The 19,095-nt window shown below is 47.7% G+C and overlaps 1 protein-coding gene across 1 annotated transcript in view; it reads right to left on the reverse strand.

Moving 5' to 3' along the window:
- Positions 1 to 3,824: 3,824 nt before the first annotated feature.
- Positions 3,825 to 19,095, reverse strand: part of LOC124476236 (A disintegrin and metalloproteinase with thrombospondin motifs 20) — a 79,355-nt gene continuing 64,084 nt past the window's right edge. Inside the window, exons 29-39 of the mRNA XM_047033183.1 lie at positions 17,693 to 17,860; positions 15,188 to 15,361; positions 13,396 to 13,566; positions 13,053 to 13,256; positions 12,769 to 12,898; positions 8,697 to 8,791; positions 8,511 to 8,605; positions 8,085 to 8,218; positions 6,575 to 6,666; positions 6,304 to 6,408; positions 3,825 to 5,965 (exon numbers count right to left, since the gene is read on the reverse strand). Of these exons, the coding sequence (XP_046889139.1) occupies positions 5,876 to 5,965; positions 6,304 to 6,408; positions 6,575 to 6,666; positions 8,085 to 8,218; positions 8,511 to 8,605; positions 8,697 to 8,791; positions 12,769 to 12,898; positions 13,053 to 13,256; positions 13,396 to 13,566; positions 15,188 to 15,361; positions 17,693 to 17,860 (1,458 nt within the window). The 3' untranslated portion in view covers positions 3,825 to 5,875. The remainder of the gene's footprint in view (positions 5,966 to 6,303; positions 6,409 to 6,574; positions 6,667 to 8,084; positions 8,219 to 8,510; positions 8,606 to 8,696; positions 8,792 to 12,768; positions 12,899 to 13,052; positions 13,257 to 13,395; positions 13,567 to 15,187; positions 15,362 to 17,692; positions 17,861 to 19,095) is intronic.

Genomic DNA, 19,095 nt, shown 5'->3' on the forward strand with positions numbered 1-19,095 from the left:
AGAATTGGGAAAGCTGATGGGATTTTTCAGGAACAGAGATTATTTAAATTAGATTGTTATCTCATAACTGTTGGGAGTAGATTAATATGACTTTTCTACACTCTGAATCCATTATTCGACATTCTATATCAGTAATCTACATTTTCAAATGTGGTCATATCTGATCAAGAGAATGAAAATCCTCCCTCCCTGCCTCCCAGGACAGGGGTATAATTACCTGTTTATCCAATAGAGGGCAGTGTTCATCTAACTCTGGGGTCACTTCTGGAAAAAGAGGTACACTGTAAACTGCTTATCAAAAAGAAATGTATCTATGTTCAGTATTTGGCTTCATCAAAATCAATCCAGTCCTCAACTCGGCCACAGAAAAGGTTGTATCGTATGTGGAACCGAATAGGCTACTAAATGATCTAGTCTGAACGATTCCTTAGAGTAGAACATGTATCATGGCTAAAATCATCATTAGTGAGTATTTGACTTTTATGAGGAGCCTCAGTGTGATGCTATGCATTCCAACCCAGCTATTAGCGATGTCTGGCATCGCCAAGGAAAACCCACCTGACTTCTTCGTAGTAGGCAGAAGAGTGAATGTCTGGACATCGAGCACAGCTTGACTTTACTGGAAAACCGCTTTGGGGATGTTTTTTGTTGTGACATAAACTTCTTCCATATCATTAGTTTACGGTAGATACCATAGGTATTTTTTCGTCCCGCCTGGCACAGAATCAAAGCAAGTCTTCTGGGATGATTGTATCTGGATTCATTTAATGTACAAAGCGAACACTGTGCAACAAACCTTGGAGAAGTGGCCAGTATATAAACAGCTGACCTCACCGAAGTGACTGCGCCGTCACTACTTGGGCCTTGTTTGTCTTTCTATGTGACATAATTAGTCCAAAACTATAATTTTGTTCTTCGACATAACAATTGAAAATGACCTCATTCACTGATTTGACCTAAACATTGCGTGAGTCATGTGTTGATCTGACAGCTCAAGATGTGGGTCCGACACTTTGTTTTAGCAGGAAAAGAGCTAAAACGTTTTGTGTTAATGTTTTGCTGAGTAGAGCTGAACTCAACTCATGTTGTGGAAATGCAACCTGCACCAGTAAGTGGATCCACATGGACCCACAAGCCAGCGAACACAGGGGTCCTGCCTGACCCCCTGCCACTCAGTATTAGTCTGCTCTGTGGTGGAGCCACAGGAGATGTGGTAATCATGCACACATGAACCCATGCCACATTAAGCTGCCTTCATTCCCAACACTGTGGAGAAAGCTTGTAAGATCGGACTTCGAGGTCATTCTAATCCTGGTGTTTTTTTCTTTATTGTCATAAATGGTAGTAAAGATTTTGAATACAGTTTTTCTCAGTCGTTGACACACAAAAAAACATGCAAATTCGGCACAATTTGCACAACCTTCACAATTTGTACCAATTACTCTACCCAATTTGGCACTACTTCACACTCTCTTATCTGCATTAGACTCGGACTTTCATTGTTTACACTCTGATGTCAATTACACGTCACCTTTTTGTCAAAACACTACACATAAAGTTTAGTTAAAGCATCAACCTACAACACACAACTATTCAAATCTCTATACACTTTCAGGTCTGTTGAGCAATTTGCAATCAGGACTGCAGCATAAAAGTGCCTTGAGCCTCTGTTTTGTTTGGTGAACAACAGAGAACTTTGAAGAGATCGACAACCAGAGAAGGAGAGGGGTAAGAGTGAGAGGAGGAAGAGGAGGACAAGAAAGAGTGGGACAAGGGGGAGGAGGAGTAGCAAGCAGAGGAGTAGGAGGACAGAGAGAAGGAAGAGGAGGAGGAAGAGTAGGAAGGGGAGGACAAGGAGGAGTAGGAGGACAAGGAGGAGGAGAGGGACAAGGGGGAGGACAAGGAGAAGAAGAAGGAGGAAGAGGAGAAAGAAGGAGAACGGTCGTCTCTAATGAGATTTGGGCAACTGTGGTAGACCATGTGCTCAACCATGGTTTGAGCATGAAGGAGACTGGCCAGAGGGTCCAACCAAATCTCAGCCACTTCACAGTTGCTGCCTGAACCTTCAGGATGGAGAACAGGTACAAAATCTATTTGTCTTGTGTACTGTAATGCTGCATATCAATCAATAAAATACAGTCAGGAGACTTTAACACAGCCAAATAGGAGACGGAAATTGTAAATATGGTTCTTGAGAACAACGCGATCACACCCGACAAATACAAACTTGGATCCTGGCTGACCATGCTACATTCAGAAACGTCCAGACCGTCAGCCTCTACATTGGACTGTATTCTTCGCAGGAATGCCATGCAGATGAAACAGGTGTACAGAGTCCCATTCAACCGGAACACAGACCGCGTCAAGGAGTGGGGATGGGGGGGGGGGGGGGGGGTGTTAGCAGGCCGGTTTACAGTACTGTACTGTTCTCTGTGTGTACCGAAATAAAACTTTATTCTGCATATTTGCGTGCTGTTTTATGTTTGACAATGAAAAAAAGTAGGCCTACACTGAAACATTTTACTTAAGGAGAAATGGCTCATTCTCCAGAGTCATTGTCATTCATATGGTGTGCTCCATTTCTATAATTGTGTTTTCAATTTTGAACTTCGGTGTGCTGTGAGTGCTTGGTAGTGTGCAGACGAATGCTTAGTTGTGTGTATTCAATAAATGGTTTGTGTTTCATTTGAAAATATGGCTGTGTGTACCAAGTTCCATTTTGTGAACAGTTCGTTTTTCTCGAGTGGTTACACACATTTTTTGTATTTGCCGTAATGTTGTGGCGTTATTTTCTAAGACCATGTTCATGATTTCAGTTTCCTGTTCAGGAGACAGAAGACGTTCCCGGCCACCTTGTGTTGGTAATCTTTCAGTTCTGCCAAACAAATAGTCAAAAACTGTAAATACTGTGTATGAATACAAAGTAGGAATACATTTCCCAAATACTTGAAACATACTTTACTTTTACAGTCCTACAGAACAGTCCACAGGCAATGCAGCACTACTGTACTCATTGCGTACTGTATTGATATGCAGTAGGCCTACTGCAATTTTGTAGTGAGAGTAGATTTCTATACTACATATTCTAATTTTGGGGGGTCCGGATGATGGATGCTACAGTGTACCTGCTAAAATTAGGCTGTATTCTTTGCCCAGCCTCCCTCATTGTTAGTTGACCACATGATCAACCAAAGCGGCTCGGATCTCATCAGAGATTACGGTCCTTGGCCTTCCTCATCCTCGTCCTCCCCGTCCTCCTCTTCTTACTCTCACTCCTCTGGCTCTGCGGCTGGCTCTTCCAATGTTGGCATCCATTGCTCCAAAACAGAAGAGGTAATCTTTTGCCTTAATATGCTAAAGCTCTGATTGCTATTTGTAAAACTGTGTGACAGGCGTTTGCCCATGCGATGAGTCAGTGTGCGTATTTGAATGGCAGTGTGTTCCTTGTGAAAACAAAAGATTTTCTTCATGAAAATTGTGCCAAATGCAGAGAATTGTGTGTAGTGTTTTGAAAAAAGTTCGTTTTAGAACTGCTATTTGAGTGAAAAGCAGGAATTGTGCTTGTAGTTTAGCAAAATTGGATCAGGGGGTTGGTGCATGAGTTACATGTTGTGGTCATTGTTTTCAAGTATCAGTAATCGTGTGTAAACAATTGAGAAAAACTGTAGGAGATTTGATGGCAAAGAGTCATCTTCCAAAGGGAGTGTCAGGTTTAACATTTTGTGTGTGCAGTTTTGAGAAAGCCGTTGTTGTTTTGAGAAACGTGTGTTAACAATTGTGAAAAACTTTAAATGTATTGAAAAGCTGATTTTTTTTATTATTATTTCTTTTTTTACAGTGTTAGTAATGGTAGCAATGTTTACATTATTGGTACATTTAGTGACAAACTCAAGAATCATTCAATTTTCCACAGGCTAAATACTGTACATAAGGTAAATATGATTCTTAACATCTTTGGATAATACATGGCAAAACAAGCACCTTTTTTGTTCAATATCAATGCCCATTTGATATTCAACACACAGTATACACTTCAAGTATGAATATTAACAAATACACATAAGTTACAAATCATAACTGTTATTTTAAAAAAGAAATCGAAAACAGGCTTACTTTTTTCTATGTAGCACATAGTGCATCAAGTAAAATTTCTGATACAGACCTCATAGTACAATTCTCTATCAAACAAGAATGATAGCCAAACGTTTTCTAGCTGCTCATTTAATTTTTTAGGGGATTTCATTCATTTCTTAAATTAAAAGTACCGGTAGCTGCATTGTCTGATATATAACAAAAAAATCTGCATCTAAGAAACTTTGGTTAAAGCTTAACAGAGTGATAGAATGTCAGGATTGCCCATCTGCTGTTATAGTTAGTGGTCATAATGAGGTCCATTTAGAAATAGAACTCCTTCAGGGTGGCCTTTTGGGCAGCATGCTAGCTTCATTTACAGTATATTAAGCTTGCATGTCAAACCTCTTCGGGTAAAAAAAGTCTCAAGGCTGCTGCCCCCAGGTTCAGAGCCTATGCCAGTGTCTAGGTTGAATCCATCGTCATATATTGATCCTAGGCCAGTGTTTTCCTTCTAAAGATCAGAGGTAATTACAGTCATTCAAAAGCACCATTCCAAGATCCTCATACAGATTAGTGGTTACACATGCTATAAACACATACCTTTCACAGCAACGAATTGACAAACAGTGGCTTCTCCGTTTTTAGTAGTCGTCATCGCTTAACATTGAATATATCTACATATCATTATGGAATAAATACGGTAATTAACAAATATTTTACAACATGCTGAAACATATCACAGGATTATGGGTGCTTCGAGAGATTTACAGGGACCTCACCAATCTAGCAGAGAAGAGGAGGGTTGAGATTCCACCTGAGCCCAGACTACAGATTAACAGAGATGAGTACATGAGTTGACCTTGTAAAAAAATTGACAGTGATTTAAAAAAACAAACAATATAACACAATTGCTTCCCCTCGGGCAGATCCGAACCACTATTGGTATAGAATGGGGCTTCTCTTGACATGCTGCTGAGAGATCAGTGTAACAGCACGATGTCAGTCAGTAGTCATTGGGGTGTAAAGAGTTTTCAGTAGTGTTAGGCAACGGAGGGCTCAGGGACGTTGACTTCTACGTTGACCTTTAAGATAAGGCAGGTCGGAAGGACGTAGGTAGGAACATGCACACGGACAGCACATACACGCTAACAAAGTCTGCTAACTATCTCTTTCCCTAATATCTCGAGTTTAGAACCCATGTCTGGAACAATCATGTGATCTGCAGCTTATTCAAGAGGAGTCTCAACCCCAACTAAACTAGTCAAATGTTCTCAATCACTGAGACATATCTCATTCAGGTTTAGAACAGGCTTCCCTGTATGTAATGCAATGCAATGGTGTTTGTCATTTCACAGATAACTATTATATCACTTTGCCTGAACAGTGTCTGTCTCCAAGGCATTGAACAGTTTCATGTGCAGTTGATTTCCTCGTCTAATACCATTAATATTGTGTCCCTTTGTGTAAAACTGAACTTGGCTAAAATACTTGACAGGATCTGAACGAGTCTGTTTTTCATAATCCTGATACGGGGATGTGTTTGGTAACCATTACAAACATCATCGAGGATGGACAAAATAGAGTTGGCTCGTCTTCAGAGATAGCAGGTCTGCACACAGCGCACGGCATCTTCTAGCTGTTCCTTTGTTACAGCTGCCAAGAGTGCAAGGACAGCTGTGATAGGACGATGAGAGGGCTACAGTACATTCCCAGATGAAGGACACAGGATGCTTGGAAGTACTGCTGTGTGGACTCTTGATGTTGTTGTTAGTACTGTTGCCTTGATGTTGGTGTTTGGCCCTCACTGGACACGGACCAGAAGTCCATTGTGAGAATGGGGAATGCACTTCCCACAGAATCCACCACAGCGTCCGTAGATTCTAGCACCATCCTACACACACACATGGATGCACGCACACACACACACAGACACGCGCAGAAACAAGATGGGAATGGAGTGGGTTAGAACATTCCATAGATAGCATGGTGTTTGCGTGAACACAAATTTCTACTCTGTGAATCTAATGTAAATAAGACAAATGCCAATTGTTTCATCCTTAATTTTTGCGTTGGGCTTGCTGCAACAAACAATGAATCAACATATGCATAAAGAAGAATATGATATCCCATAAAAGATGTATATGGTTCATTAAGTGTCTATTTAAGAATTCACCAATTTCACGTGATATAAAAGCCGATCAGAGCGGTGAGGATCACTGCCAACCTCACCTCTGATCTGTGGACTTTGACTGATACATAGTTGCCTTGGGACGTCCATTTTGTCGACTCGGCCACCTTCAGACCCGTTCCTATGAGGTTGATACTGAACTGGCCCTGTCGATGCACCACAACCATTACACTAGACTGACTTCCACACTCACGGTGTCAATCACAGACAGCGAATAGACTCTTTAAATTGCCACGGGGGAACATTCTAAACGTTTGATGTCGAGCTTGCGTCAAGAGTTCTGACTTGGGGTTTCTACAGTGTGTGACTTACCTGAGGACACTTGGCTGCACTGTAGCAGTCTCCTGCGGTCGCAAAAGGCACAGGCCGCCCTAGCAGAGTCTGGGAGAACTGGAGGTCTGTGACTGGGACACCAACACATACGTTTTACCCGCCATTCATTCAGCTGACCCTTTTATCCACAGTGACAATTGGTCCAAATAGTGCATGTAGAAAGTTCATCTGAAGATGGATGATCAGCAGTGCCTAGTTCTAATCGTTGTTTGGTGGTCGGAGTCCAGAGACGGTCTGTGTTTACGAGTCACATTGTAAGGTAACCACATGGACACAGGCAGCACACATGCAGTATACACATAGCACACAGGCATTGTTTCTCGTATTAGACATGAATAAAACACAATCATCGATATTCTGTAAAAACCTGGAAGTTCCCCAATCGTTAAATGGAGACGCTAGCTCCTCTGTGGTGTTTCTCCTAATTTGTCACGCATTAAAGCCACTAACCACGCTCCTCGTTCTGTCACTCCTCCATCTCTTCTTCCCTCCCTCCCTTCTTCCTTCCATCCCTACATGGCGGCAAAGTTCATGAGAAATGCAACACATGCCATAGCCGCGCCGCTCCATAATCTTCCCTTCATCTTGAACTCATTATTCCCTCTCCTTTTTTTTTCTTTCTTGTCAAGCCGCCCCAAGTCCAAATGAGTAACATGCAGAGGCTGGGCCCTGTATAATGGGAACATATGCTGTCAGAACCAGCACTAGAACCAGAACCAGACCAGGATGAGGACCATAACCAGGACCAGAACCAGGACCAGGACCAGGATCAGGACTAGGACCAGGCTAGAGGCAGGACCAGACCCAGGCCCAGACCTACAACCAGGACGAGAATCATGACTACGACCAGGAACAGAACCAGAACCACCCAGACCAGAACCAGGACCAGGCAGAGGATGGGGATGGGATGAGAGGACATCATGGGTCCAGTGGGGGGCAGGGAAAGGCTCTCTCCAGCCCCACAGACAGTTCCCACTAATCCTGACCAGGCCACATGTGCTCGCTAATAGGAGACATGCTCAACAGGAGAGGGGCTGATTCTTGTCGTGAGCAACGGAACATGGCCTGGAGATGTCTATATGTGTGGGAGTGTGTGTGTGTGTATAGAAAAAGGGATAAGCAATGTCTTCATCTCGTTATAACTGAGAGTGAGTGTGTATGTGTGCCTACACTTGGGTCTGCCTGTGTGTGGCCGAGTTTAACTCTCGAACCCATGATGTGACCCAGGCCTTGTAAATGGTCTTAATCCTGATTTTAAGGGAGTGTGGCGAAAGACTGTGAAAATCGAATTCGGACTGCAACAGCGTCTGCTTGACCGGACCATTAGCCGCATGCCAAAGGAGGGGCGAGGGTTGAGAGGAGAGGGGGACGGGCAAGAGGAGGGGGCAAGGGGCGGGGGTGAGGGGCGAGAGATGAGGGGGGTAAAACAACAATGATGTGTGGTCTCGTTACAAAGGAATCATTGGCCGGAGGCACAGTCGTTACTCACTCGTGATCCTCAGAGTAGAGATGTCCAGACGGACCTTGTGGAAGAGGGTGTATCCTGCTGCGGAGTAGTCGTTCCTACAGTGGCAGTCCGGCCTCCTACTACCATTGAACGGGCATTCGAAAGGATTCAGCAACCTGACAGAAAAAGGATTGTTACACACAAAATAGTGAATTACTCAAGAGTTTAAGGAATGACTATATGATACATCATGCGGGTAAACAGATTTGAGGGCTTTATATTCTGTATACCCAGAAAGTTCACAGCCTTTTCAAAACCAGTTACTAGTACTGGCACACTGAGAAAGAATACAATCTACAAAAAATTGTAAAACATTGTTGAAATGGTGCTTATAGAAAGTACAGCCGAAAATCAAGAATCAGCAGTGCAACAATATTTCGGTGGTCCGTTTCCCCTAAAGACAGCCACCTGTGACCGTAGACTTCAGAGTAGTTGTCTGTCTGACCGCTGCGCAGGGTCACGTACTCCTTAGGGAAATCAGTCTGCATTTCGGCACAGTAAATCTAGGAGCAAAGAACACATTATAAGGTCTGACCATGACACCGAGGCAGAGTGATGAGGTGTCTGCACAGGGTTCACACACAGAATACACACCTGCAGGATCCTGGACCTGACTTTGAGATAGTACTCTCCATCCATCCTGACCCCCAGTTTCACCTGCACATCATGGCAGGACGCGAACAACTGGCCTGGGGGTAGAGGAGAGGACAAAGGTAGTACTCGGGACTACAGCAGAACTGTGTAAGGAACTGCCAGACTTTAAATCAAGTGAATGGGAAGTCTTTACATTAAACTAACCAGGCGCTTTTTAATGGTGCTGCATGACTGACCATGACAGATTTCACGCTGTGCTGAGACACAGTTCATGAAAGCATAACTGCAGAGTGCAGTCATGGAAGTGTTGACGCAGCCATAAACAAAAACATCCATGGTTAAAAAAAGGCACGCAAAAGAACGATCTCTCGTCAGTTTCCAAAGTGCTAGGAGGCCAGCTAGTTCTGTTTAGCTGATTAGCCTTAATTCTTGACCGCTGAACTGGCAGTCAAGCGAGCATATCCATTTCATTTCGCCAGTGCATGACTTGGCAGGAGCATAACTGCGGCATGACACCCTAGAAGAATTCTGGGCCTGTGTCTAAACATCTAAAATGTGGGGAATGAACCTGCAAACCTTGGCACTGAGCCGGTTCAGCTCGCAGGGTCAGAAGTGAGGCTGCCTTGGCCCGGGGCACAGTCTGACAGGCCTTGTCAGTGTGCCAGCAGGGATACTTACTCAGTTTATTGTCGTCGTCGTCGTCGTCATCTGCCGCTTGTCCGGGGATCGGGTCGCGGGGGCAGCGACCTAAGCAGGGAGGCCCAGACTTCCCTCCCCCCGGCCACTTCCGCCAGCTCTTCCTGGGGGACCCCAAGGCGTTCCCAGGCCAGCTGAGAGACATAGTCCCTCCAGCGTGTCCTGGGTCTTCCCCGGGGCCTCTTCCCAGTGGGACGTGCCCGGAACACCTCACCAGGGAGGCGTCCAGGAGGCATCCTAATCAGATGCCCGAGCCACCTCAGCTGGCTCCTCTCGACGCGGAGGAGCAGCGGTTCTACTCTGAGCCCCTCCCGGATGACCGAGCTTCTCACCCTATCTCTAAGGGAGAGCCCGGACACCCTACGGAGAAAGCTCATTTCGGCCGCTTGTATTCGCGATCTCGTTCTTTCGGTCACTACCCATAGTTCGTGACCATAGGTGAGGGTAGGAACGTAGATCGACTGGTAAATAGAGAGCTTCGCCTTTCGACTCAGCTCCTTCTTCACCACGACGGACCGATGCAGAGCCCGCATCACTGCGGACGCCGCACCGATCCGCCTGTCGACCTCGCGCTCCATTCTTCCCTCACTCGTGAACAAGACCCCGAGATACTTGAACTCCTCCGCTTGGTTCAGGATCTCCTCCCCGACCCGGAGATGGCACTCCACCCTTTTCCGGTCGATTACCATGGCCTCAGATTTGGAGGTGCTGATTCGCATCCCAGCCGCTTCACATTCGGTTGCGAACCGCTCCAGTGAGAGCTGAAGGTCACGGCCCGATGAAGCCAACAGGACCACATCATCCGCAAAAAGCAGCGACCCGATCCTGAGGTCACCAAACCGGACCCCCTCAACACCCTGGCTGCGCCTAGAAATTCTGTCCATATAGGTAATGAACAGAATCGGTGACATAGGGCAGCCCTGGCGGAGTCCAACCCTCACCGGAAACAAGTTCGACTTACTACCGGCAATGCGGACCAAACTCTGGCACCGGTCGTACAGGGACCGGACAGCCCCGATCAGGAAATCCGGTACCCCGTACTCTCGGAGCACCCCCCACATGAGCCCCCGAGGGACACGGTCGAACGCCTTTTCCAAATCCACAAAACATGTGTAGACTGGTTGGGCGAACTCCCATGTACCCTCCAGGACTCCGCGGAGGGTATAAAGCTGGTCCACTGTTCCACGGCCAGGACGAAAACCACATTGCTCCTCCTGAATCCGAGGTTCGACAATCCGACGGACCCTCCTCTCCAGGACCCCTGAATAGACTTTCCCAGGGAGGCTGAGGAGTGTGATCCCCCTAAAGTTGGAGCACACCCTCCGGTCCCCCTTTTTAAAGAGGGGAACCACCACCCCGGTCTGCCAGTCCAGAGGCACTGTCCCCGATGTCCACGCGATGTTGCAGAGTCGTGTCAACCAAGACAGCCCTACAACATCCAGAGCCTTAAGGAACTCCGGGCGGACCTCATCCACCCCAGGGGCCCTGCCACCGCGGAGCTTTTCAACCACCTCGGCGACCTCAGCCCCAGAGATAGAAGGGCCCCCCCCGATGTCCCCAGACTCTGCCTCCACGTCGGAAAGCGTGTTGGTGGAATTAAGGAGGTCTTCGAAGTATTCCTTCCACCGATCCAGGACGTCCCCCGTCGAGGTCAGCAGCGCACCATCCCCACCGTATACAGTGTTGACAGAGCACTGCTTCCCCCTCCTGAGCCGCCGGATGGTGGTCCAGAACCTTTTTGAAGCCGTTCGGAAGTCATTCTCCATGGCCTCGCCGAACTCCTCCCATGCCCGGGTTTTTGCCTCCGCGACCGCCAAAGCCGCGTTCCGCTTGGCCTGCCGGTACACATCAGCTGCCTCTGGAGTCCTACCAGCCAATAAAGTCCGATAGGCCTCCTTCTTCAGCTTGACGGCATCCCTCACCTCCGGAGTCCACCACCGGGTCCGAGGGTTACCGCCGCGACATGCACCGACCGCCCTGCGGCCGCAGCTCCGGCCAGCCGCTTCAACAATGGAGGCCCGGAACATGGCCCATTCGGACTCAATGTCCCCGGCCCCCCCCGAGACATGATCGAAGCTCTCCCGGAGGTGGGAGTTGAAGCTCCTTCTGACAGAGGGTTCCGCCAGACGTTCCCAGCAGACCCTCACATTACGTTTGGGCCTGCCAGGCCTGACCGGCGTCCTCCCCCACCATCGAAGCCAACTCACCACCAGGTGGTGATCAGTTGACAGCTCCGCCCCTCTCCTCACCCGAGTGTCCAAGACATGCGGCCCCAAGTCCGATGACACGACTACAAAGTCGATCATCGAACTGAGACCTCGGGTGTCCTGGTGCCAGGTGCACATATGGACACCCTTATGCTTGAACATGGTGTTCGTTATGGACAAACCGTGTCTAGCACAGAAGTCCAACAACAAAACACCACTCGGGTTCAGATCGGGGGGGCCGTTCCTCCCAATCACGCCCCTCCAGGTCTCACTGTCATTGCCCACATGAGCATTGAAGTCCCCCAGGAGGACGAGGGAATCCCCAGGAGGAGCGCTTTCCAGCACCCCCCCCAGAGACTCCAAAAAGGGTGGGTACTCTGAGCTGCCGTTTGGTGCATAAGCACAAACGACAGTGAGGACCCGTCCCCCCACCCGAAGGCGGAGGGAGGCTACCCTCTCGTCCACCGGGGTGAACCCCAATGTACAGGCGCCGAACCGAGGGGAAACCAGTATTCCCACCCCAGCTCGACGCCTCTCACCAAGGGCAACTCCAGAGTGGAAGAGAGTCCAGCCCCTCTCAAGGAGACTGGTTCCGGAGCCCACGCTGTGCGTCGAGGCGAGGCCGACTATATCTAGCCGGAAACTCTCTACCTCGCGCACCAGCTCAGGCTCCTTTCCCGCCAGCGAGGTGACGTTCCACGTCCCTAAAGCTAACTTTTGCAGCCGAGGATCGGACCGCCAAGGCCCCCGCCTTCGGCCGCCGCCCGTCTCACACTGCACCCGACCCCCATGACCCCTCCTGCCTCAGTTTATTGTTTCAAAAAAAAAAATTCTCTGAGTGAGGCGTTCCGAAAAGGTTAACGGTCTTCCTGATGTGTTCAAATAAAGCAATAAGTGGTCCCATGGTAAACACAATCAGATATGGAGCTGGCAGTTGTATATGCCGCAGACAATTTAATACTATTACTGTGCACATTCCTTACTGGCATCGAGCGCAACATGGATCAGACAAAATTGGCAAGGAACTTAAAACCTAAGCTGTGTGCTTTAAAGCACACCAGTTATGAGTCTGCCTTCTGCAACTCATTGCAGAGTTCCAGAGGGAATAGAGCAGATTGGGAGGAATGGAAGGCGTTTGCGAGGGAGGGGCGGTGACGGCCGGGACTCACACTCTCGTTCTCGGCAGGAGGCCTGCGTCTCGGGCCTCTCAGCTGGACGGCAGTGTTTGGACGGTTGGCCTTTGGAGGTCAGACACTCCACCCTGCGCTCCATCGCCCCCGCGCCACACGTCTGGGAACACTGTTACACACGCAAGGACGCCGCTAGTAACGAGAACATCTGCTGAACGTTATAAACACACATCCTGCATACACACGCGCACGCGAGGAGGGACGGACACACACAAACACATGTACAATCAAGCATACACGCACACGCACGTACATACACACACCTTGCTCCACTGTCCGACCTTCCAGTAGGCGTCGTGCGGGCAGTCCCGGAGGAGACACTGTCTGGTGCCTGGGGGGTGGGGCTCGGGGCAGTGAGCGCTGACCAAGGGCTGGTTGTCATAGGAGGAGATCCCAGCGTGGGGGGAGAGCGTTGCAGAGCAGGACACCATGCGCTGCTGGTAGCCCACACCACAGCTGGCAGAGCACTGTCACACACACACGGCCCATTCACAAACACTCATTGACTCGTTTGCCGACGATCAGACGATGATCGAGTCTCCCTTTCGATTCATCCTATCCGCCGTTGAAATGTGCCACCCTCTGGTCCTCCTCTCCCTGTCTTACCTGGGACCACTCCCCCATCCTCCAAATGTATTGGCAAGGGTCTGCGCTGCAGGCCTGCAGCGGGGTGGGCTGAGAAGACGCCGCACACAGGCTGTTCTGGACCGGGCCCCCCAACGCCCCCGAACACACCACCTCCCTGCTCCTCACGCCCTCGCCACAGGTGGCGTTGCACTGCAGGGATAGGAGGATGAAAAGGATCCAGTGTTTTCTATATATCATCATCATGCCACGACGAAACGCTACGGTTCAAGTGGTGTTGCATGTCGAGAAGGGTAAGGCCTCGAGGTGGCCAGAGGGGGCAGTGTTGTACAGCAGCTAGCACACATGCCCCAAGGGAGTGCTGCCAGGTTAGCCATGAGGCTTTGATGTTCCAGATTGCTGCATCTCAATCTTCCTTAAACAAACTTTGCACCCACAAAGACATGTGTACAGACTATTTCAGAGCATAAACCAGCAAAGTAAAATGTCATATTAGCTCTCAAGGTATATATACACATACCTGAGGTCAAAAGTGACGACAGGTAAAACAGTGGTCAAACAAAGTCATACCAAATACCAAATACAAAGTCATACCAAAATACCAAATACTCAATGAACTTTGACCAGTTCATAAAACACTGTCTGAAAGAGTGAGACCAAGAGAAAGAAAGAATAGCGAGACAGAGAAAGAAAAAGCCAGCTGTCAGCAGAATGCATATTGTAGCAACACAGCCAGGTTCTGAGTGTGTGTGAGTGTGTTTGAGTGTGTTTGAGTGTGTGTGTGTGTGCATGTACAAGCATTCCTACACTGGGGGGAGGAAGCACCAAGTCCTTACATGGTGTTCATCTTCTGTGTCCTCAACTTTAGACCAAGAAGACCTCATAAAAGAAAGAACTGTCTTTGAAAAAAGTCTGACACCTCTCTGTGCCCACACAGTCTCTCTCAGTGCCGCCCACTACCTCTCTGCGAGACAAAAGGGACGATATGGATCAGTGCTTTGACGCTGGGATGAGATCTATCACAGACTGATGGCTATCACCAAGGCCCTTGTGTCTAGCCCAGAGGGGCCTTTCTTTCTCTCGCTCTCTCTCTCTCTTACTCTCTCCCTCTCTCTCTTTCTCTCTGTCTCTCCCCCCCCCCCCCCTCTCTCTCTCTCTCTCTCTCTCTCTCTCTCTCTCTCTCTCTCTCTCTCTCTCTCTCTCTCTCTTCTCTCTCTCTCTCTCACTCTCTCTCTCTCTTTCTCTCTCTCTCCCTCTCTCTCTCCCTCTCTCTCCGGCTCTGTCTCTCTTGCCAACAACAACGCTAGGTGATTTACTGTCTGCCTTGCACACAAACACCATGACCACTATTGATTAAACACATATGCTGGTCTAACCAAGTTCTGCCCACTAATGAGTGTATGAAATTGTTAGCCAAGATATGAAATTTAGAATCGTATTATTTCGTAAGAAGAGAGGGGTTTGGTGGAATAGCGGGTTGAAATTGATTAAATGCCAGTATTGTGGCCTGCTTCACTTTGTCAAAATGTCCTCACCTCTTGGTTAGTCTGCAATTGTGTGTGTTGAGTGAAGTTTATATTTTCTTTTGGCTTAAGTACAAAACTGAAAAAAGAGAGAGAGAGAGAGAGAGAGAGAGAGAGAGAGAGAGAGAGAGAGAGAGAGAGAGAGAGAGAAGAGAGAAAGGGAGAGAGAGAGCGAGAGAGAGAGTAAGAGAGAGAGAGAGCGAGAGAAAGAAAGTCAGGGCAAGAGGGAGAGGAAGAAACAAAGAGAGACAGCGAGAAAGAGAAACATAAAGTAGAGAGAGAATACTTACATCTTGCCACTCGCCAGCCACCCAGGTGTAAGAGATGCAGTGAGCCAACTGGCACGTCTGGGTGCGTGCAGGACGAGAGAGAGGATCACACAGCTCCTCACTGACCCGGCCTGCACGCTTCAGCCTGCAATACACATCTCTGTTCTGGGTGCCCACTCCACAGGTGACAGAGCACTACACCCCCCACACACACACACACACAAACATTAGAATAATTTGCAAACTAGAGCGGAATAGCTACATCAGAGATTTTGTATTTTTCCCCTTTCCCCTCTCTCTCTCTCTCTCTCTCTCTCTCTCTCTCCCTCTCTTTCTCCCTCTCTCCCTCCCAGCCTAACCTTTCCAAATGTGTTGAAAGGTCACTTCTTCACTTTTCCGTAAATTGAGTGAGCATCATAAACTGTGCATTGAATCAGGTTTTCAATTCATATGTTTGGAAGGAGAACAAAGTCAATTTTGGAAATCTGAACTTGGATAATCAAGAGAAGCAGATCTCCTATTTCTAATAGACCGAATTGTTCGAAAGGAATGTATTGTCTTGTGCTGTTCCAATGACAGGTTTGGCTTCAGAAACCTGATTTGAATATTTTTCCTTGAGACTTCTTCTTTCTATCTACAGTATGCAGGCTGTTCGATGTTCAGCTCCCTAATCTGCTGTGCTTCCCCCAACCCCCAGTGACCAGGCCAGGGATAAGGCAGAGACCAGCCTTATAAAACCAGCTAATGGAGAGGTGGCAAGCAGACCCATGCTGGTGTGGACCTATCAGTGGGGATAGTAGCCACCTCACCACTCTCCTCAATACCCCCTCAACACCCTCTCCTCTCCTCACCCCTCCCCCTCCCTCCTTACCCCCCCCCCCCCCCCCCCCCCCCCCCCTCCTTACCCCCCCTCCTCCTCAACCTCCTCACCCCCAGTCCGAGGCAGTCGGGAGTGAATGAGTGGCCCCTGAAAAGCCCAAACGGTTGGTGCTGAGGTTTCCAAAGTTGTCACAGGCATGCATGTTAAGATATAAAACATGTCTTTATGCTCTAGTTGTGGATTTCATGGTTTCTGGTGGTATGTGGAGGGAGATGATTGCTTCCAGACACCAACAGGGGAGAGTGAGAGGCGGAATGAGGCCCTTGGGGTCTGGGAAGTGGCAGTGGTCTCATAGAGAGAGACAGAGATAGGCTCACTCTGAACCTAATGGGGTTCCACAACTTTCAAGCAGGACTGTGGATTCGTGAGGGTGCATTAAGGACCTGAGTAACTGTTGACTGTGTATCCTCTGAATTAATTAATGACTTATTTATTCGTATTATTAAAACATGACAGTTTCAATAGATAACTTGATTATCCATGTTATTATTCGACCGCCTTGGTCCAAGCAACTTGGTTGTTTGAGTTACTTTGCTGAATGTACTCTGTTCATGCTCTCTTGACAGCTTGCTTATTCTGTGTTCCTGGAAAGACGTTAGCTGTTCCATGGAGCCTGTCGGAGCAGGACAAACCTCCCCTTCACCCACCCACCCCCTCCCTCCCTCCCTCCCTCCCTCCCTCCCTCCCTCCCTCCCTCCCTCCCTCCCTCCCTCCCTCCCTCCCTCCCTCCCTCTACTCCCTCTCTCTAGCCTTGTGTTAAATTTGGATTCATGGCTTGCCCTGTCCTGGCCTCCCTGGATGTGCCTGCTCCAGCGTGACTCTGGGCCATAAGTGTGTCACACTCCTGTTTGCGGGTGGCAGATTCCAGTACCGTGTAGTTGGCTCCACCAGAACTCTGACCCCCCCCCCCCCTCCCCCCCAACCCCAGTGGTTCTCCTTTGCCTGGCCTTTGCAACCTTGACAGTGTCCGATTGCTCCAGGCTGCTGCAATAACCTGCTGGCTTGCTGGGAAGGCTGTCACAGTGAGTAACATGCTCTTACCTAGGAAGACTAAGCTGGCTGTGTGACTTGCAATGGAGTCAAATCTTTGGCACAGGAGTACCAGTAAGTAACTTACCTTTCAAGACATTTTGTAAGTGCAGTTTTATAATGCACAAAATTGGACTTTGTGCATGTTTTGTTGGTTTCGGAAAATGCACTGAATGCAGAAATTTATATTGTCCTATGCAGAGAACTGCATAACTGTTCTGAGTGTACCGTACTGAGCACAGAGCGAGAACCCAGTACAAGCTGTCTGCGCAACATTTTCCCATAATATTTTCTCTCACAAGTATACAAGCCAAGTGAATTGCATAAACAGCTATGCAAATCCTGACATGGGTGTTTATATTATGTCCAAACTGGTCATGCTGGTCTTTCACATGTGTAAACTTATTGGTGATTGGACAGGTGTTCATTGTATAAACTCATTGGTGATTGGACAGGTGTTCATTGTATAAACTCATTGGTGATTGGACAGGTGTAGAGCGTGTGCGTATGAGGCGGGACTGCTGGAAAACTCATCTGTTTGTGCTGATGTCCCAGCTGCTAGCACCGAGGGGCCCAGGGGTATTTTGAGAGTGAATGGGGACAGCGAGGACACATACCTCGCTCCACCTGTTGGCCTTCCAGCTGGGGCACCTCCGGGCCCGGCAGGCCTTCTGGGTTCGGGGTCGCAACAGATCACCGCAGTGCTCGTCCTCAATTTGGGTTTGGTTCTGGTAGAGACAGGCTATCTCCCGTTGCTTGGTTCCCTGGCCACAGCTCACAGAACACTGGAGAGGAAAGAACAAAGAAAACGGCAGCATGAATACAATGCTTCCGTCTGACAAAACAGTATCAAACCAGTATTCTCTAAATGGAAATGTTACATTCCTGTGAAGGAAAATAATAGCTTGACACAAATGAAAGTAAAATATAATTTATAGTGGTGAGCCAGTGTTAGTATTTATTTGTAAATGTTTAAGCAACTAGTGCTCATTGTTTAGTTTGGTTGTTGGGGGGTCCACATTCGAAAGTAGCAGGACAGATAAACTTGAGTAGAGTAACATCAAAAGCAGACACACTACAGTCCATATTCTAACCAACATAATGTACAATACCTAGTGTAGATTGAAACAAAATTGTCCTCACTCCACATCTTGTGATATACAAAGCAGTTGTGGCTGCATCTAATGGCCAAGTGGTTGAGCTATAACTCAATTTGGTTTTACATAAAATTGATTTCCGCCAAAAGTCTCACTGCTAGCCCATGGCTGAACACAGTAAACCTCTTTAACCTGTAAACAAAGGACTTATTGCTAAACCCCTATGCATGGCACACAACAGAAAAAGACAAGGCTCCCAAGCCAAAACCTAGATGCATGCACAAGGCTAGACAATCATCTGGTTTCAATCAGTCTACAATGCTTCAGGAAATCTTGAAGAAAAAAAAAAAAAAAAGAGAAGGGACCCTGATTAGAGCTTTCAAAAAGTCCCTTTCCTGAGATGGTAAATACAAATATTCTAGACTTTTCTATCTTCAGGAGGCCAGACAGCAATTAGAGGTCCCTCTATTTCTGCCCCGCGAAAGAGCCCCTCTAACACAAAGCCACTCCAAAATGGGGTGCTGGAATATAGTACACAAGACGTGGAAAACTCTGTTTTGTCTTAGCATATTTTCCAGTCCAGATAATAAATATAATATTGCATTGTCCATTAATTATGATCTCAGAATGTTGCGTAAGACCAGAACGCAAGGATTTTGGCTCTCCTCGTGGCCATCAACCTGCATCCTGATGCATTATGTTGTAACACATCTCTTTAAGAGAGATTTTCACAACTTTTTAAAATATAATGTTGACAACATGCCCTTATCATCCTGCATCTCTGAACAACAACCAGAACTTTTTTCTGCTGATAAAGGTGGAACAGTCTAGAACATTCGAACTCAGGGACAAGTTTGAGCAGCTCTTGGTATGTGCCCTCCACTGGAGTACCCATTTGATCCCATTTGAACAGATCCTGTCTT

Source organism: Hypomesus transpacificus, chromosome 14, assembly GCF_021917145.1.
Source record: "Hypomesus transpacificus isolate Combined female chromosome 14, fHypTra1, whole genome shotgun sequence".
NCBI lineage: Eukaryota > Metazoa > Chordata > Actinopteri > Osmeriformes > Osmeridae > Hypomesus > Hypomesus transpacificus.